Source organism: Mesitornis unicolor, unplaced genomic scaffold, assembly GCF_000695765.1.
Source record: "Mesitornis unicolor isolate BGI_N332 unplaced genomic scaffold, ASM69576v1 scaffold43363, whole genome shotgun sequence".
In the NCBI taxonomy this organism is placed as follows: Eukaryota; Metazoa; Chordata; class Aves; order Mesitornithiformes; family Mesitornithidae; genus Mesitornis; species Mesitornis unicolor.
This window is the reverse complement of record NW_010176151.1, coordinates 4,362-23,973: the sequence shown is the minus strand read 5'-3', so window position 1 is coordinate 23,973 and position 19,612 is coordinate 4,362. Positions and strand designations below refer to the sequence as shown.

Here is a 19,612-nt window from a genome sequence, read left to right as displayed (position 1 = left end):
TTTCCCTCAGCAAACTCCTCGGCAAACCCCAGCCAACCCCGCTGGGGTCGGTGGCCGGGGTGCACCGGGCGCGTACGGCGCTCTGCCGGCTAGATACCCACGGGATGGGAACGGAAGGCCCTCAGTCATGTTCGGTTCCTTCAGATAACGCTCCGTGACGATCGTGGTTTAGGTTTCTTTTTTCTTTGTTTTTCCTTCCTTTTTTTTCTTTTTCTTTTTCTTTTTTTTTTTTTTTTTACTTTTTCTTTTTGCTCTGTCACTGAATAATGCGTAAAAGTGATGCTTCATACAGAACTAAAGCGACTCAGGTAATTCAGAAAAGAGTGTCAAATATTTGGTTTGTTTTGGTTTTTTTCCTATAAGGAGTGTGTGGGTTGTTTTGTATTTGAAACATTTAAAATTTCCCCCGATATTTCAATGTGATGCAAATCACACGTAGAAAGAAAATAATTTAAAAAAATATTTTCCTAGAGAATTCGGTAAAGATGGTTAAGATCAGCTGCAATAATGAGACTAACAATATCTTACGTTTTTCGACTAGACATTGAAGTATTTTTCGACAACATCCTTTTTGTATGAAGCACTTTTTAAGAAATAATGACAGATTTCTGAAAGCGCACCATAAAAAAAGAAAAAAAACACCAAAACACCACCAAGAAAAAAAACCAAACCAAAACAAACAAAAAACAGAAAATTGATTTATACGTTGAAGTTTTTCTTAATGAGCTCATTTTACGTGTGCCTTGGGGGCTTTGGGGCATTTCCTATCTCTGTATGTGTTGATGGTAAGTATCTAAAAATTGTGTTTGGGTAAAATCAGCTCGGACTGAAGCTGAATCACCGAGAATGTGACAAAATCCCAAAGCAAGCTTCTTATCATATATTACATGCCATCTTTGTAGATTTTAATTTCAATAGAGTTTTAAACCTTTTTTGCCTGTTTCTGAGGGGAAAAAAAAGCTTTTCCAAATCCTAGAACATATCACGTGACTTGTACAGTGATGTGAGATATGTAAAAATAGAAAAAAATAGGAAATATTTTCATTTCTTATTAAGAAGCTAGAGAGGAATATTTCTTATCTCTACCATTTAGATTTTACCTAAAGACAAATAGTTCCTGCAGTCCTTATTCAAAGTATGTGAAACGATCTCTTTTAATAAGTTAACATTTTGCAGAAACTCTGTATTTTGTAACCATAACAAACTTAATTGGAAACAATTCCACTTTACAAATCCACGAGAAGGTATATGGAATCTATTGAGTTTGTAAAGCCAAGTTAATTTTTTGTTTCATTTGCTTCTTGATTTGTCAGTTTACAACTATTTAGTTTACTTCACAGTTATTTTGTATTTCCATAGAAATAGAGTTTTTTACATCTGCTTCCCAGTTTAAAGGCACTTTTGCCAATACCTTTATGCCACTTATACGAAAATCTGTTTTGGGCTAAGATTCCTTATCTGTGCAACTCTACTTGAAGCCGATTTCATGGATTATTAACTACTTCAGTGGCAGAGTAAAAATATTCAAGTACTCTCAGGCAGTCTCCTTACACTGCAAGATTTCATGTGATGTCTTCAGGTACAGTTCTCAGTTAAAATTCAATGTGACTTAGTACTTTCACTGTGTCTATGGGTAATATTACAGATTCTTCTTCCACAATCTCATATAGAAATATGCAGCCACATAGAATTTGGTTTCTTGTGAGACTGGGTTACACGAACTCTTGAATGTAAAGCCCCCGACTTTAACCAGTTATTTCCCTCCCCTACCTTGTGTACAGTGAATTATGGGATTACCAAAGTGGAAGGACAGCCTCTTCACACAGAGTTGAGCAGGCCTATGGACAATTGCAACAATCTCAGGATGTCTCCGGTGAAAGGGATGCAGGAGAAGGGGGAACTGGATGAACTCGGTGATAAGTGTGACAGCAACGTCTCCAGCAGCAAGAAGAGGAGGCACAGAACAACTTTCACCAGTTTGCAGCTAGAGGAACTGGAGAAAGTATTCCAGAAAACTCACTACCCCGATGTCTATGTAAGAGAACAGCTGGCTCTGAGAACAGAGCTCACTGAGGCCAGAGTCCAGGTAGGAACCAAACTTCAGCATTTCTGTGGCAAGTTGTGCATTGTAGGAACTGGTAAATGACACTCCTGGGGATTGTACAAAAGCCCATAAAGCTAAAGCAAATAGCTTGTTTTGCTTCATTTCTTTATGGATATGAGCTGTGATGCTGTGGTACTAAAATAACTTATTATTTGTTTTTAAATAGCTCATGTTGCTGTTCTAGAAACTTGTTTAAAGGATGAGAAAACAACATCAATAATAAAGAAGTCTTGATCTCTGGTAGTCCTGTTTTACTGTCAGAATTCCAGGCAATGAATCCATAATATATTGCATATAAAGATCCCTTTAAAGAGATGTGTTGCATGCAGTTCAGACTGATGACAGTGCAGAATTGGGAAGCAGACGATTGTGTGTGTGTTACGGCATGAAAAGTAATTCCTTGTTTCTATCCAAAGAGTATGCAGTGAAACTGCACATACATAAATGTGTGTATATATATATGTGTGTGTGTGTGTGTGTGCGCGCGCAAGTGTTTTTGTGTCTAGGTAGGTCAAGGATGTAATCATCCCATCTCTGTAGTATAGTATGAGCTTAAAAATTGCAGAAGTGGGAAGAACATTTTCTGGTTTTTAAACTGGTGTAATCTATAGACAATGTTATTCTGATCTTTGAAACGAAACACGGTGGTGACCACTTAGTGCAGTATTTGAGTACCTTAACTGTGTACAAAGTTGATTCATTTAGTATTTGGTCAGACAGTAATCTCAACAATATGTCCTTGGATGTGTAATGGTGAGAAAAGAAGCTAAATATCCAGGAAATGCAGCCCTTCCCTCATTTAGAGATCTTTGCTTAGAAAAGAGTGTGAGCTGCATTTTGAGTTAATCCCATTTTTTAAGTTATTCTCCATTCTGGCAATATTCATCATTTCTATTAGGGAATAGCAGTCATGTAGATTCTTACAGACTGGAATTAATTTTTTTTTAATTTAATGACTTGAATATGATAACAACTTCACAACTTGTAATTAAACACATACTTACACATGTGTATAAAGAAATAGACGTCAGTGCACATGTATACAACTGAAATTAAACCAGGATCACTTTCAGAAATGAGCTCATCTAATTAATTTTATGAAGAAGTGTTCTTTTCATGTCTATTCAACCAGACAGCGTACTGACTGTTGTCATTGGAAAACAGGAGTTCAGAATCATGTGTCAGTTACATTGATACAACATCAGTGATGCCAATGGAATTTAGTTCAGTGGCTTTTAACTCTTCAGGCTCTGTGCAAGCCCTCTCCCTCTGAATTTGGGACAATTTCCAAGTATGGCTTTTATTCATTAGGAATTAACCTTAACTTAAAAAAAATGCTTTCATAATGTTTAAACACTGTCCTTACAATTGCATAATTCTGGAATAATGAGAACACCTCAAAGAATCAATCAGTAGTTGGAACAAGGAGAGGGGAATGGGGTTAAAATATGTCAATTGACTTTTTAATAACATTTTTTCTAAGTTTTAGAAGTTTCATATGGTAAAAATATTAAAAATAAGAGAGTAAATGTAAAAAACTTATAAGTCTGCACCAGACTTTCACAGAATATCTGTTTTGTTTAAAAACGTTCTCCCCTTTCTTAGAAGATAACAAATTTTTGCAGTTCTTATATGTTGAATATGAAAGGAAATGGCGATCATTTTTATCCAGAGTAGCAACAGTATTCCATCACAAGATTAAGCAGTTTAAAAGGCCTTACATCATTAGAGGCAAGCATCTGGCAATTCAAGGATAACAAGCAGCAGATTTTTACATTGCTTTGTGGAGGCAAATGGTTACTTTATCTCTGCCAAGAGTCAGTTTCTTGTAAAGTGATGTAAACAGAAACATTTTGGGGAACTGTCAAAGGAAAAAAATGTGTGCTTTTTTTCTCATTTAGTTACTATAAATTCAAGCAAATTGTTTGATTTAGTTTAGCAGAGTGATCAGCTGGATATCTTACCCACATTTCCCTTCACCTCCATTTCATCAAGATCCAATTTAATATTTGTCCTGCATACATGCAGAGAGAGCCAACCTGAACCTAATTTATCTAAGTTGTTCTCTTTCCTGCTGCATGTCAGTGAAGTAATTGGCACCCATTTTAAGGAGATTGTCAAGGTCTTTTTTCAATGAAAGAGCCTCATTACTAAATTCCCGTAGCATGTTCTTGATGCCTCCTGTGGAGCCAGAAGAATTCTTTATTTCTTTTCTTTTTTCTGAGCCTCAGACATCATAAATAATACAAATTTACAGACACGGTCCCTAACAATATATACTCAGCTGTTATATCCATGGGCCTTGCTTTGATTGCGGAGTACATATTAAAATATTGCATATACTAAATTTGCAACAAGTCCTTGGGAATTAAAATGATAAAAAATAATGCCCTGGTTGCTTAAGCAGCATCAAAGAACAGTTGAGTTCTCGAAAGATCAAGGCAAAAACTGAATTACAAAACAAACAGTGCTATTTTAAAAATCCCACCATCAAGGATCAGAAAATTTCCCTCAAAATGGTTCTCATACTTAGTGTCTATTTAAAAAAAGTCTATTCATGTACCTATCTGCCCAAATGTATTCACAATCCACTTAGTAAGAAGACTAATGAATGCATGGTTTCCTTAAAAATATAATGGCTCTGTTAGTACTGTGACTTCTTTAAAGAAGAGTCAAAATTAGTTTTCTCACAGCTGAACAATAAAGACTTAGTTGGATAATATTACTTTTATTAAGAAACAGTTACTTTTCTTAGCAATACCTTTAATTCATCACGATAAGTCTTAGCTAGTCCAAACTAAACTGTTTGAAGGAAAAAAGTTTTTTTTTGAAGACCACAGGACAATGACAGATGACAGTCACAGCAAAAAATAGGTTTAATAGGTTTTTGAGATAACACCTGATACTCAAAATATTACAGTACAGCCAAAAAGTTATTTGAGCATAAAGAAAATAGGTTTTACTTGACAAGAAGACATTGTTTCAGGTCTAAATCATTTCATAGTTCAAACATAAAGTACCATTCTTTAGTTTTCAATTGTCTGAAACATAGAATTATCTACTAACACATGTGAAAAAAACTGAATAGTTTTAAAACTCTGTGATCATGATTTTTTGTTATCTCCCTACCCTGTTAGCCTTCCTTATAGAAACTTTTTTCTGCAGCACAGACCACTGTCCTGCTGCCAGATTTTCCTGCCTAGTCATTTTCACATTTGGTAAAGATTATGTATACCTCTAGAAGGCAGATTATACGTAGGTAGTCAAAGCGAGTCAGTAGGCATGTGAAATTAAGAAAAAGATTCTTTATAATTTGACTTGCTGCTAATTGGTGATTTTCCTCTACAGAACTGTACTCTGTAGAAACTAGCGCTGCCTGACAGACTGATCTTTCCTCTGCCTTGTTTTTTTTTTTCTATATACTAGAAAGGAAATAGCATATACTTTAAAGAGCCAGAAATAGCTTAAGGAGGTCTGACACTGAGAAGACTGAAACTGCAAGAAATTAATCCTCAGGCAAAGAACCTCCATTTCTTAGATAAACAGAAATTTTAAAAGCTACTGTCCAAAAATCTCTTGGCTTTTGCCTAAGACTCTGCACTGTATGTAATTGAGTTTGCCTTGATGACTGTTTCCTCATTTACTACAGGTTTGGTTCCAGAATCGAAGAGCAAAATGGAGGAAAAGAGAACGCTATGGTCAGATCCAGCAAGCTAAGAGCCATTTTGCTGCCACTTATGATATATCTGTTCTTCCAAGGACTGACAGCTACCCTCAGGTATGGTAAAGACCAAGTAATACTTTGGTTCTATATTTACCTTCTCTTCCATTCTGAGGCACACATGTGAACAGAATGTCTTCTACTAGTTTGAAACCATATTATGACCATGCACATTCAGAATTGAATGCGTATTCCTGGGAGAGGGAGGCAGAGAGACAAGAAAGCTATGTCAGACAGTAGTAGTTTGTTTAATTTATTTTTTTCATTTTCAGTTCTCCATTAGTATATAGAAAAGTATGCTGCGTAATAAGATCATAATCTGCTGTCCGCGTTCTCCAGTCCTTTGGTTTACTGCCTTGCTTCACTGTCTGCTATTGTTTTTCTGCTTGCTTTTTTTTAGTGCATTGAATACTTTTATTCTGAATATATTGTTTTTCATGCCTTTAGCTTCCAATTGCTTTTACCACATAATTAAAAAAAAAAAAGCACCACATAAAGAAAAAAATCTGGTATGGATCCCTGTGGTAGAGTCCTTCCACTGCTGGTGTCTGGGTGCTCTTCCAGTCCATTAGGCAACGGGGTATCCTCCATTGTTAATATATATTCTATGTGGGTTTGCTTTGGTCATGGTCTACATTGGCTGAATATGATTAGCTTTGAACCAGAGAATTTGAGCCCATGTGTCACCTAACCAGCTTAAAGTGCTTTGCTTCTGAGGAGGTTGCATGTTACTATGTTTAGTGCCTGGGCCAGACCTGGTTTGTGTTTCAGCAGCTCGGAACTTGGGCACAAACATTTCAGATCTGGTGGGATCTATAAGTCTGCCTGTTTTTATTTTATAATGTAATAATTCATTAGCCAAAATACATCAGAAACCATTGCATGATACACTCTGTGTTTAAGTAGGAGGACACAATACTTGTTTGAGACCTGCCTAGGTGGAGCTGTACAGAAAGATCTTAAGCACTCCTGGGTAGATTCACAAAGATACAGAGGCACACTCATTCACAGATCTCACTCCAGGTGTTAAAATACCTTTTGAAGCCTTTCTGATTTATCTGTAGCATCACAACAGATGATACAAGGAATAGTACTGAAGTATGGAGTCAATTATCTAGATTAAATTTTGTGTCTCCAAGCTCCTCTTATAATTTTAGTAGGAATTCACCTACAATTTTTCCCAACTGACAGATGTTTCATTAGCATAAGATAATGCAATAATGCAAGTCCTTGGTAAGCACATAAAATGGTTGTCCTAAAATTAACATTTCTAAAAAAGAAACAGTTTTGAATTGTATGAGAATATCATCTATAAATATCTAAATCCAATGTAATATCTACTTTGTATTTTCAGATTGTTAAAAACTAAGTGAATTCACTACATTTCTGTTAAGAATTTGTTAAAAAAACCCCGTCTTTCCTAGGCTGATGAAACAACTAAGTTTCAATCTGACAAATATTTACATCATTAATTTATAAATTCTCAAAACCAGGATATTGAAATGGAAATCTTGATATCATCATCTTAAACAAAACGTCTCTAAATATCAAATGCATACTCATACATAAACATAAATATGTAGTTCTTGCCTACAATCACAGACAAACAGACTGTAAGGAAATAGACAGGCACAAACATAACTGAGCCTGGTCACCTGCATGAGAAAGTTGCGTTGTACTGTGCTGTACTTTGTGGACAGGAACAAGGAGCTAAATGAAGGTATGAGTCCACTTTACATTGGCTACTTCAGTCAAATTCTTGCACACACAGTTTGGCTACATAATAAAAACAAAGTATCTTACTCCCCAGTGAAGAAGATGGCTATTTGCTGTATAGTGGCATATAAATAGGAATCCAGGTAAACATCACAGAACAGTCAATGCAAGCTCATATTCTTGCTAACCTGGTGGTAATTCTTCATAGTTTCACATTATTAAATCCTAACATTCAGTAAAACTGGGTCTGTATCATATACATAACATTCCCACTGAGGACGCCTGAGACAATGAAAACCCGTATTAAAAACACAATGACTACTAACATATAGTACATTCAGATCTTTTGAATGAGTTGTTCATTTATAAGTGCGTCACTTATGGAAAATAAATATATAGCACATGGCTTGCTATAAACTCATTAATCTATTCCACAGTTCAGGCAGAAAGAGATACTTAACATTGTTACCTGCATGTTTGATTTTAGTGTTATAGACTGATTTCCCAAACAATTCCACTATTTCAGTGTAGTTAATGCAAGAAAAGAAATCAAATACCTTTTTCCTTTTCCCTTTCATCTCCTTTCCTTTCCTCTCCTTTTATCATTTTCTCCTTTGTTTTCTTTCTTTTTTTTTTTCCTGTGCACTCTTATTGTGACACTGACAGCAGTAAATACTAGACAAGCTTTGCCGTACTTTTGAGTAAATAGTTTTGAGTAAATAGTTTTCCTTGGGGATCGTGGAATGCAGATTGCTAGAGCTTATTTTTGAAGCCTTTGTTAAATAGACTCTCTGTTGTTGGCAAAAAATATAGGATGAATGTTGAAAAAAACTGAAATCAAGCTGAAATATTTACTGCTGTGTGGCAGAAGGAACAGAAACAAGTTTCTGGTGTGCATTATATAAATTTGCAGTCTGAAGATTTCCATTTTAAACTCTGCCATAGTTATGTTCACAAAACAGACATCCCACTTGCATTTCAGCAGAACCATCAGTCTCTTTTGCAGTCAGCAGAGGGTATGGAGATCCCTGCTTAGTCTCTTCACCAATTATCTTAAAAATTAAGAACATGATGCTGCTATGCGTTGTGTGACCATATTAACCTGAGATGTTTTCCTCAGGGAAAATGATCTTTTCAACTTATTTCAGAGAGCAATTTAGCTCTGAATCAGAGGGTGGTTGAGGTTGGAAGGGACCTCTGGAGGTGGTCTGATCCAATCTCCATTTCTAGAATCACTTTTTCTTCAAAATAGTAATAAACAATTTAGTTGTTTAGGTTTTTTTCCCTGATCAAAATTTTTAAATTATTTTTGCAGTACATTGACTTTAGTATGTTGCTTACTGTGCAAAATAGTTGCTCAGCTGGCTGCCAAGAAGTTCAGTATCTCCTAAACTGTCTAAATTCTGCGCACACACATCTTACATTAATTATACTGGCAACAACTGGACTGCAGAGGAGAACAGTTGCTGCAATATTCCAGGACAATCATCTGTTATTCACATGTTGGTTTTTTTTCTTTTCTTTAACATTAAAAATACCACAGTGTTAAGTTTTCACTAAGATGAAATACTAAACTTTTGACAACATTGTGCTGAAAATCAGATTTTTCTAAGAAAATGTTATATGCAGTACTTTTCACTCATTTCAGTAAAATGTTTGTTTCGTAAGTTTCAGTATTTAAGCTTCAAACTTCTTTTGCAGATGGAACATGTTGTGGCCTAAGTCACCTTAAATGCTCTCAGAAAACAATTTGGTGGTTAAAACTCTTATCCCAGGCACTTGGAGCCTCATTAACTAGCAATATTCTGCTGATGGTATGAAAGCTAAGAGGCAGCATCTTAACATCAGTGGGGAACGAATGCAGTTTCACTTCACGGACATTTACTTCAACTCATTGAGTAAATGTCAGTAAACAAGCAGTAGTTGATTTGGTCACCTAAATACAGTGTCTAGTGTTATTAAAGGTGTCTTGGGGTTTCTGAGACACTGTTAAAAGTGCTGATGAACAGGACTTACAAGAATGATACACCCTTCAGGGGAGACGGCTGATGGTCAGATAAATATTAGAAATTTGTGTTTAGAAAACTTAAACAAAGGGTCTTTTATGGTTTTTTTAAAGTTGGTGAAATTCTGTGCAATTAAATTTTCTCTTCCTAAAGTACAAGGTATAAAATTGGTAAGGTGATCTAGAGATCATGTTTGACCATGTATGATGTCTAGATGTATTTTTTCTCTGATGCCTGGTTCAGCTGCTGACTTTTATAGTTATCTTAGATCTATCTGTTATGTGTTGTGAGAAGACCGATAAAAAGGTGGCTTAGTTTTGCTCTTCTCTTACCATACTGTTATTGGTTACTTTTGCTCTCCTATGCCTAGTGAGAAGGCTAATATTACAAAGGGTACTTGACCTTGTCAGAGTTAACGTTGAAGTATGAGAATTAGTAAGGGACAAAAAAAACCTGGAACAAAATTTCATTTTTATCCCCTATTTATACTTACAAGAGTAAAATTTGATCAAAAGCCTACATTATTATCACACAGCCCTCCAGTTTCCCTGTATGAGTTAAATTTATAAAGATGTTATCTTTATAAATGTAAGTGCATCAGTATGTAAATAAATATTAATTTGTATCCTTGAAAAGCTGATATATGGGGTAACATTTTTCCCCTACCTAGGATCATTCCATATTTTCCACCTTTTCTTCTTGCTTGTTCTTTGAATCTCATTAATTTGCTGTCATTATTCTTCTAAATTATTTTGGAAGTGTTTATTCGGTCACACAATTATACTTTCTGTCTTATGATCACATGTGAAATGTATTGTTTGCTTCTCTTATTTACTTGAAAATGCAGGCAAGAGTTGGAGTTGGATAGGACTGAATTTAATTTTTTTTTTTGTAGAAAAACCCATTCTAGTGCAGGTGGGAATCCTGAGGAGACAAAAACATTTCAAAGCTATGGGGACTGTAGTGATACAGATAGTGCAGAAAGAAGGGAGAATGTTTAAATGTCAAAAATAGAAGACGGAAGAGGCTGAAGTTTACATTCCATCCACCAGACTGATAAATCAAATTAAATCTGTTGAGCAGCATGGCATCACATGATTTGTTGTGGCAATCAAAGAGTGTAGAAGTGGTATCACTATACATGTGTTATGTACTAAGGCCTTGGATCATCATTACAGTTCTGCTCTAGCCTTAATACATATGGGTAATTCTCATTAGCAATAATCAAAGTTACATGCTCCAATTAAATCATTCATATGGCATATATTAGACACCACATGTTGTATGACTTAAAAATTCTTTTAACTCCAGTAGACATATAAATGACAGTTAATCACAATAGTTCATTAAGGCTATGGGTACACTGATTAAGTAGGAGTAGATGTGGTAGACATATATGAGCTAGCTTCAAAGAAGTTTTATCATATACTCATGCTGTCTAGCTGTGACAGCATGGAGCTCAGGCTGGGCCACCACCTGGATGGTATGTTGCTTGCTGCATATGTGCTGACTGTTGCACTGCTGTGACTGGTCTTCCAACAAGAGTAACACTTCTAATCTTTTTGGGTGGTGCCTGTTCCACACAAAGTAGTTTGTGCACTGCATCTTTATTTTTTTCCTGGTTCTAAACCACCACTGTATGTGGTCCTTCTCACAGTCTCAACATTTGGTTTGTTGCTATTTTATTTTTGGTGAAACATATATTCCTTCAAGTCTCTGAGTGACTTTTTCTGGGGCTTAATTATAAGGCAAATCCATTTCTTCTGAAACAGAAACTTCTTTTTAATAGTATTTTTCAAAGTATGAAATTTTGCCTTTAACTGTACCATAGATGTGAAATAGAATGAATTATTATCATAACTGGTCCTGAGATTGCAGTAGGGAGATGTTACAGTTTATTTACAAAACATCCCACACAAGAATGAGACCGTGATGACTCTCTGAATCCTGCATTATTTTGCACCTTAGCAAACTTAGCAATCAAATTAAAGATTTTTATTTTGTTCACCGTATGTTAGGCTTAAATATGGACTGAATGGGTCTATTACATATTTTAGAGCTGTAGCATTAAGCTTTTCATTAGCGAGGGCCAACCTGCATTTTAAGGACATATCTGAAGATGGTATGCTGCAGCTCTCTCATATGTACCTGAAACACCATTACAGTACATAGGATCTTCACACATTCATTATGTCCAATGGCTACTATAAAATGATCACAAATTACACCAAGAAATATTCTGTCTGTATATAAAGGAAACATTACAAGAGAGTGGTAAAGCCTTGGAACAAGTTGCTTATAGAAGTTATTGAATTTCTGTAGCTGGAGCTACTCAAAATTTGGCTAAATAGGGCTTGAGTAACCTGATCTAAATTCCCTGTGAACAAGGGAATAATAATCCCAGAGGTCCTTTCAGTCAAAATTATTCTGAGAATCTATGAATCTGCAAACTTGGGAAGTACAGGCCCAAATCTCTGCCCGTACTTTGGATGTTCTTAAGAGACTCCCAGAAAAAAAATACTGTGGCAAGTCACAGACCAAAGTAATGGTGCTGATAGACTAGGAACAGCCTACAGATCATGACTTCTAGTAGTTTTGAGCAGTCTAACAGCTACTGTCTTTAATCTGCCTAAAGTAGGTCCTTGTGCAAGCACAGGTTTCATGCTTTCTGACAGCACAAGGACTTTTGCTTCACACAAAGAGAGGAGTGACAAAAATTTAGCAAATCAGTCCATTTGACATTCACGTGCTTTCTGTAATTAGGTAAATTACTAACTATTCAGTCAGTGTCACTGTTGTCTCCCTTGTAATGCCCAGGAACAGCATGAAAACAAAAGTCAAAGTGTAGTTTCTAATTACTTATTAGAGTAATTATAATAACTAATGTAACATAATGTAACGTAACATAAGGTAATGTAACATTAACATAACACAACACAACACAACATATATTATGTAATATAATAACAACAACTTATTACTTCATACCTGCAGTTGTTAGAAGAGATCAAAATCTTGTTTCCCATATGAAACACTAACACACATGCCCACTCAAATAGAATCTGTGTGTGCTGACACGTTCATCTGTTGTAAACAGACTCCAGTCTGGATAGGCAGGTGACTCAAATAGCATGAATCGAGACTTTTGCTGACAGGAGAACCAAGTTGGATAAGCAATAGTAAAACTCTCAGAAAACTTGGAGATTTAAGAGCATGTAATTTCTCCAGGCGCTGTGTAAGAAGGCTGAAGCTCCAAAAGCCTGAAATTTTAGCAGAAAAAAAAAAGCAATGACACCAAGTGAGATGCCCAATTACTTCAGCTATTTTTTCTGTGCAATGTCAAGTAGAAGGTCATATGCTTAGGAAATGATACTGTAACCATGTTAACAACCATAACTCTCCAGTTATGTTCTTGTCACAGCTATGAAATCCTACTTTTTTTTCCTATCAGGAAGGGTGCATGCACATGTGTGTGTGTGTGTATAAAACATACAGTAGGTAAATATATTGAAGGGCTCTGGTAATTTCATGGTAACCACAAGAGCAAAGCTCAAGTTGTTTGTGATGTTAACAGAAACCAGAGATGTGCTGTATGTATAGCCTCTTTCACAGTCTCTGAATTGCCTTTTATATAGTTCATGGATCACACAAGAGTTTAAGAGGAAAAATATTTTCTTTAAATTCATGTACATAATGTCCCTTTTCCTTCCGACATACCAGAAGAAGGTCTGATAATTTTGACTTATTGTAAAACATTACTGTATATATTTTTAACACAGGAACACCTCCTGCACCTAACTTTCACTACACGATATTTATGTTGTAAATCCTTGCTAAGAAATTAAAATTTAATATCAAAATTGAAGTTACTCAACCAACTAAAATTAAAAGAAAATTGATATGACTGATACATTCTGTTGAAAAGCATAACTGTTTCACAAGAGAAGATGTAAAGCTTTCCTAGTGTTTTGTGGCATTTCTTAGTAAAGGTTACTAATCTGGATTCCTTCCCCTAAGGAAGAAATCTAGGGCAACCCTTAGAAAGTTTTAGGAATGAATAGCTTGTTCACATATTTCTTTAACAAGACTTTGGTAAGTTTTAGGATTTGCAGTTAAATTCTGTTCTCATTTACACCTGTGCAACCTCACTGAAGTTAAATTGAAAGAGATTTGTCTAGGATAAAAATATCAGGAAAACTAGTGGTACTAAACTTGGCTTACTGCAAACCAAACTACTAGAAATATGGAAGGAAAGAGGGATGTTGTGATACCTCCAGACCACATAGGTTATTGGGCACTTTCAAACTGAACCTCCGAATCTTTTGAAGTCTTCCCATCATGACTGTATCAAAGGCAAACTCATGCATGTTCCTATTTAAACAGATTCTTGGGGAAAATTTTTCCCATAATTTATGCAGCTTGGGTGACCGCAGCATTTGACATAGTGTTTCTTAGAAAGAAATCTTAGTTAGTCAGATAAAAGAGACTTTGTCACATGTGACTTAGCTTTGGAGATTATGAACTCCTTCAGAATTAGCTCCTGTATTAGACGCTGCACAGATGACCTAGTCTCTCCCTGGGCAAATTAATCCTGTTGTGAAGGTTCTGAGACTAACCATTTGCCCTTGAAATATCTCCAAAAAGAATGGAGTTCTGTGTGCACGTGTATCCTGGTTTTGCTGGGATAGAATCATAGAATCAATCCTCTCTTCAAGAAAGCTGCTTTTCTGAGATGATTACAGTGTTCAATTTAGTGAAAACAAGTTGGTAAGACCCTGTGTTTTATTTTTAGCTGGAATAGAGTTAATTTTCTTCATATTAGCTAATATTAGACTTTATTTTGGATTCATGTTGAGAATAATGTGACAACACATAAAAATTTTGGTTATTTCCAAGCAATGCTTACATTAAGTCAAGAACTGACTGATTTTCAGTTTTTGCCTGCATCTGTCCTTCCAGCTTCTTCTTTACAAGAAGTTAGGAGAAGACACAGACAGGACAGACGACCCAAGCTGGCCAACAGAGAATATTCTCTGCCATATATGTCACATACTATAAATTGGGGAGCTTCCTGGAGATGGCCCTCTTTGCTTGGTGGTTATTGTCCCTGGAGAGTCTTGCCCATAATTTGATTCCTGAGGCTTATCCCTCCTCCTTTGCTGACCATTGCATTTTCACTGGTGCATGGCTGGACACTGCTGTGTGAGCTGAGTACAACTTAAATTGTTTTTTTACAGTTGTTCCTATTTTTATTACAATTCATTAGTGTTACCATTATAATCATTTTAGTTTGGTATATTTAAGTCATAAAACTCTTCCTATCTCAGCCATGAGTGTTCCTACCTCTCTCCTCCAACTCTTTCCTCCACCCCAATGTGGAGCTGGGGAAGTGAATGAGTAGCTGTGTGGTGTTTAGCTGCTTGCCGGCTTATACCATGCAAATGTGTTTGAAAAATGTATTTTTTTCTGGATTTTTTTTTTAGCAATATCAGTTCCCTGTTTTAATTCTGTAAGGAGTTGTACCAGAAAAACAAACTGAAATGGAACACCATGGAAATAAGAATCACTGACTCGTTTCATAGAAAGCAAAGGAAAGAAAAACTCAAGAGTAACTTAATCTGTCACTGCTGCTGCAGGTTACATTTATGTAACCATGAAATACAATAAAGTACAATTGAAATTTTCTAGTGTTCCTGAACAAAACCAACCAACCAAAAGACAATGATTTCTGTATGGGTGTATGGGTTTCTGATTTTTCTAGTTCATGACTGAGACAGAATGTGTGCAGCTTGGGCTTTCAAGCAAAGTGGAGATATTCTCTGAATCTTACAGACTTTCAGCTGCTACTTTGCTACTCTCCTCTTTACTCTAATCATATGCTATGTGGCTCCAAACATTAAGTCTGAGAAGGCAGTAAGCCTTGTGAGTCTTAGTGGATGACTTCCCAGTTGCTGTACACTAACCTACAACACTTTCCAGCTCTTTCAGGGTTCCTTGTTTCCTTTTTGTCATATTCTGCAAATTTATACTAGGATCTGACAAACCTTCCAGGCAATAGGACACTCAGGAATCCCTGAATCTTTTTGAGAATGTTCTGTGTGGTTGAATACAAGAAACTTTCATAAGTTTGGTAAGTTTGATGTTTGAGAGTTTTCTAAAAACTGCTGAAGAGAGGAGGGAAGGATGGGAACTGGAAAGTTCTAAAACTCTCACTAGAGTCTCTTTCCTCCTGTAGATTTCAGGAGGCCCACAAGAAGGAGGAAAAATAATTGATATCCTTCCCCAGGCACTTTATTCACTCCACTGCCTCTCAGTAGACTACCTAAGATATGCAGGAGCAGATGTCTGAAGTGCGCCCAACTAGCTGTGCATATGTGTGTGTGTGTGGAAAGGCAAGCTGCATTCATGTGGGTGGATGTGGAAGTGAGTGTATGTCTGTACATATGCATGTCTGTGTGAACAAGGAGTTGGGCAGACCAAGAGTCTGGGGAGATGTGTCGCTACTGTGGTTTTTCTCCAGTCTTCTGCAGGAAACCAAAACGGAGCATTTGCTGGTTCTTTTTTTGCTGATGGAATTGCCAAATTAGTTTGCCAGCTCCTGATGACCCCTGCTAATACAACTGTTCAAAATATTAACTTTCAAAATAAGACTCTGTCTCATCCTTGCTATCTGCAGTAGATCTCAGCTGGATGAGTTCAGTGAACCATAATTTATCTCTTTAGCTTGTTAGTGGTTTGTTGGGTATGTGTTGTTGCAAAGTAATCGGACAATGGGAAAAAAACAACTCAGAATTAGAAACATGTTTTCATTCTGTGAGCGTGTATGTGTGTGTCTGTCATAATTCATTACTTCCCCTGACCTGTACTTTGGCAGAAAAAGATCACTCAGCTAGAGAGATAGCCTACATATCTTAAAGCTAAAATTCCTTTGTCTATGGATTTGGAATGTGAAGGCAAAATTAAGTTTGAAGTGGGAATTCACTTTACAGTGCTAACTGAAGAGTAATTGCAATTACTCTGATGTCTAGCAGAGAACAAAGACATGTGGGCTCAATCCCAGTGCATCAGAGCAATGTTATACTGAGCAGACAACAGATTTTTAGAATTAAGACAAATATAGCTAAGTAAAACAAAAAGAAAAGGACATTAACATAGTAACTGGCTCAGAAGCTCTGTACTGTGAAGGAGGGCTACAAATGTCTTGTATCATGATATTTGTACATTAAAAAAACATTCAGTAAAGAGATATAAATAAAAGTGGAAAAGAAATATAAAGCTGTATATTGTATAACAGTGAGTGCAAGTAAGAAATGACGGCAGAAGATAGAATATGTCAGAAATTATATCTATATGGTACTGATAGAGAGATCTACAGAGAGCTTAAAAAGACAGGACAGCTGTTGAGTGTGAAGTTTGATTAAAGCGAAGTGAATAAAGGAGTAATGAAAGAATGTACAGTCTGAGATAATGACAGGAGCTGACTTGTGCTAGACCTTGAAAATCTTTCTGTCTGTTCATCTAGTAATAAAAAAGTGAAAAATACCTATCCATAAATAGCATCTATACATAGACGATAGGAGAACGCCTGAGATGCAAAATGAAACTTTAAGTGACTGCCAAGTATAGAAGGCATTACATATCAAAGCCTGAATACGTGGTTACTCCAGATCTTCAGCAGACTTTGCTGGTAACCACAAAGTTTTTCTCCTAGTCTGTCATGCAATGTTTTCCAGGGATGCACAGTGCAGCCAGTTAAGACTGAGAGCTGAAACAGAAATGCCCTGAAGTATAATTTCATATAAAAACATCATGAAAAGAATTTTTATCTTAAAACCATCTTTGAAACAACTTTAGGAAAAACTCTTGGATGTATTATCAATTATGCCTCTATTTTATGGATTCGTTTTAAAGTAATTATGCAAGGCTTCTCAATACTTAACTTTGCAAATAGCTGTTGGGCTTTGCTGTCTTAGAAATTCTGACTTGTTTTGTTCACCCTTTTATACCATTTCATACCATCACACTAAGAAAGAATTCTGATGACGAAAAGATTTTATGTTGAAAACAGCTATGATATTGTGCACTCTTTTGACACCTTTCCTTTGAAGTCTTCCACTAATTTTACTGACTGGCTGGGCTGATGGCATCTTGAAGTTCAATGTTAAACATTCAGGATAGAACCACAGAGCAAATGGATGACAGAGCAAGGGATATGATTCAGCAGACCTTTCCCTTAAGTGAATGATCCAGTATTTTGACTCATGTAATGTCTTAATGGTATTTTCTAATATGAGTGCAGAGTGAAGTATTTGTTTGTTTTGAAGGAGCACTAATAATGGATGTGTGAAGTTAAGCAAACCAAGCACTGCAGAAAACAAAAGATGAACTACTTAAATTTAATCTTATTCATTTTATATGTTCCAGATTCAGAACAATCTGTGGGCAGGGAATGCAGCTAGCGGTTCTGTGGTTACTTCCTGCATGCTGCCACGAGACACGTCCTCCTGTATGACACCTTATTCCCATTCGCCCCGGACAGATTCTGGCTACACAGGCTTTTCAAACCACCAGAATCAGTTCAGTCATGTTCCTCTCAATAATTTTTTCACTGACTCTTTACTTTCTGGGGCAACCAATGGACATGCTTTCGAAACCAAGCCGGAGTTTGAAAGGAGGTCCTCCAGCATTGCAGTTCTACGGATGAAAGCCAAAGAGCATGCTGCCAATATTTCCTGGGCTATGTAATATAGCAGTATCCTCTCTTATTTTCCTTTTTTTTGTTTGTTTTTAATAGCAAACGGAAAACATTTTTATTTCCCATATTTAAAGGACACAACAATAAGCTGCCATGTGTGAAATGCTAGAAATCACAATATACACAATGTCTGCTTAAACAAATGCAATAAAATATTCAACAAAAAAACAAGAATAAACCAAATAGATTTACCATGCATCAAGCTCAGCAAGCCCTCTTTGTTTTGTTTTTTATATAGAATTATGTTTTGTTGTACCAGTTCATGAAATATGATTATAGAACCTGCAAAAAACAATAAAACTATTAAACAAATATGTCTATTCCATTGGTTTTTAGCAGTCCTATATATAAAATTAATGATTTACAAATGAGTGAACAACTCACTAAAGGAAAATTATGATACTAAAACCATGAAGTAAGTCTCTAAGCACACCACTCAGCGAAGGAAATATACAAACATTCATGTTGTATGTGGAATTAGTAAAACTCCCTCCCAGCACTGTGCTGCTTCTCTGAGTAAGCTCTGCTGTTTTGCTAAGTACGTGTCGAACTTGTTGGAGTTATATCAATGCACAACAAATGTAATAAGAGTAGAAGGTACTCCTCTATTTTATGGACTTGAGTGTATTCCTATTAAAGATAATGATTTTTTTTCCCCCCAGACCTATAACTAAAAGCTGGATCACAGTGTTTAACAGTTTTCAAAGACATGCATAGATTATGTATGTCAACTAGTGTTTATATGAAATCTTTTAAGGTTGCAGATAGGGTATCCTGAAAGTTAGGTGACTAAAGAAAGCATACTGTGGCACTTTAAACAGAATCCAGATTTATTAAAAAACACACAACAGCAGTCTTACTTCCAATCTCATCAGTCTTAATAACTGTTTTTTGTTATGCTATGATCAAATTGAAAAGGAAAAAAATGCAACAAGGCTTACTAGTTTCAGTCTGTAACTGATCTCAGGATGTTATAAGATTATATTTCATCTAGTTTTAGTTACATTTTGTTGATGCTTCACCCCCCCCCCACCTCGTGTAAGGTTTGCTCCCTTTAAAGTTGATAGGAAAAATCTTTTTGACTGCAGTGGCAGCAAGATTTGGCTCTCAGCTCCCAGCCTATCACAAAGGAATTAAAATGTCAGCAGACTTTCTGACATTTCTGGTGGAAAAAAAAAATAGAGAAGAAAAATACTTTACATCTGGAGAATTGCTATCTGCTTTGATTTACTTCTCCTCCCTTTCCCCTGTCACATTCCAAGCTCCTTCAGATGAGTGAGATGTCAGCCTCTTTGAAAGCAACAGTCAGA

General features: G+C 36.1%; 1 protein-coding gene across 1 annotated transcript; it reads left to right on the top strand.

The window, feature by feature from the left end:
• The first annotated feature begins 266 nt into the window (after window positions 1-266).
• On the top strand, window positions 267-18,614 carry ALX1 (ALX homeobox 1). Its single transcript, XM_010181664.1, has 4 exons — window positions 267-308; window positions 1,754-2,086; window positions 5,754-5,882; window positions 17,972-18,614. Exons 1-4 carry the CDS (start codon window positions 267-269, stop codon window positions 18,290-18,292), a joined length of 825 nt encoding a protein of 274 aa, XP_010179966.1. The 3' UTR covers window positions 18,293-18,614.
• Window positions 18,615-19,612: the final 998 nt, after the last annotated feature.

Bases quoted from the DNA above. Each gene is read 5' to 3' on its own strand.
- ALX1 (XM_010181664.1), top strand. From the start codon at position 267: ATGCGTAAAAGTGATGCTTCATACAGAACTAAAGCGACTCAG. The intron at 309-1,753 runs GTAATTCAGAAA...GACTTTAACCAG, and splicing joins ACAGAACTAAAGCGACTCAG to TTATTTCCCTCCCCTACCTT. The intron at 2,087-5,753 runs GTAGGAACCAAA...CATTTACTACAG, and splicing joins TCACTGAGGCCAGAGTCCAG to GTTTGGTTCCAGAATCGAAG.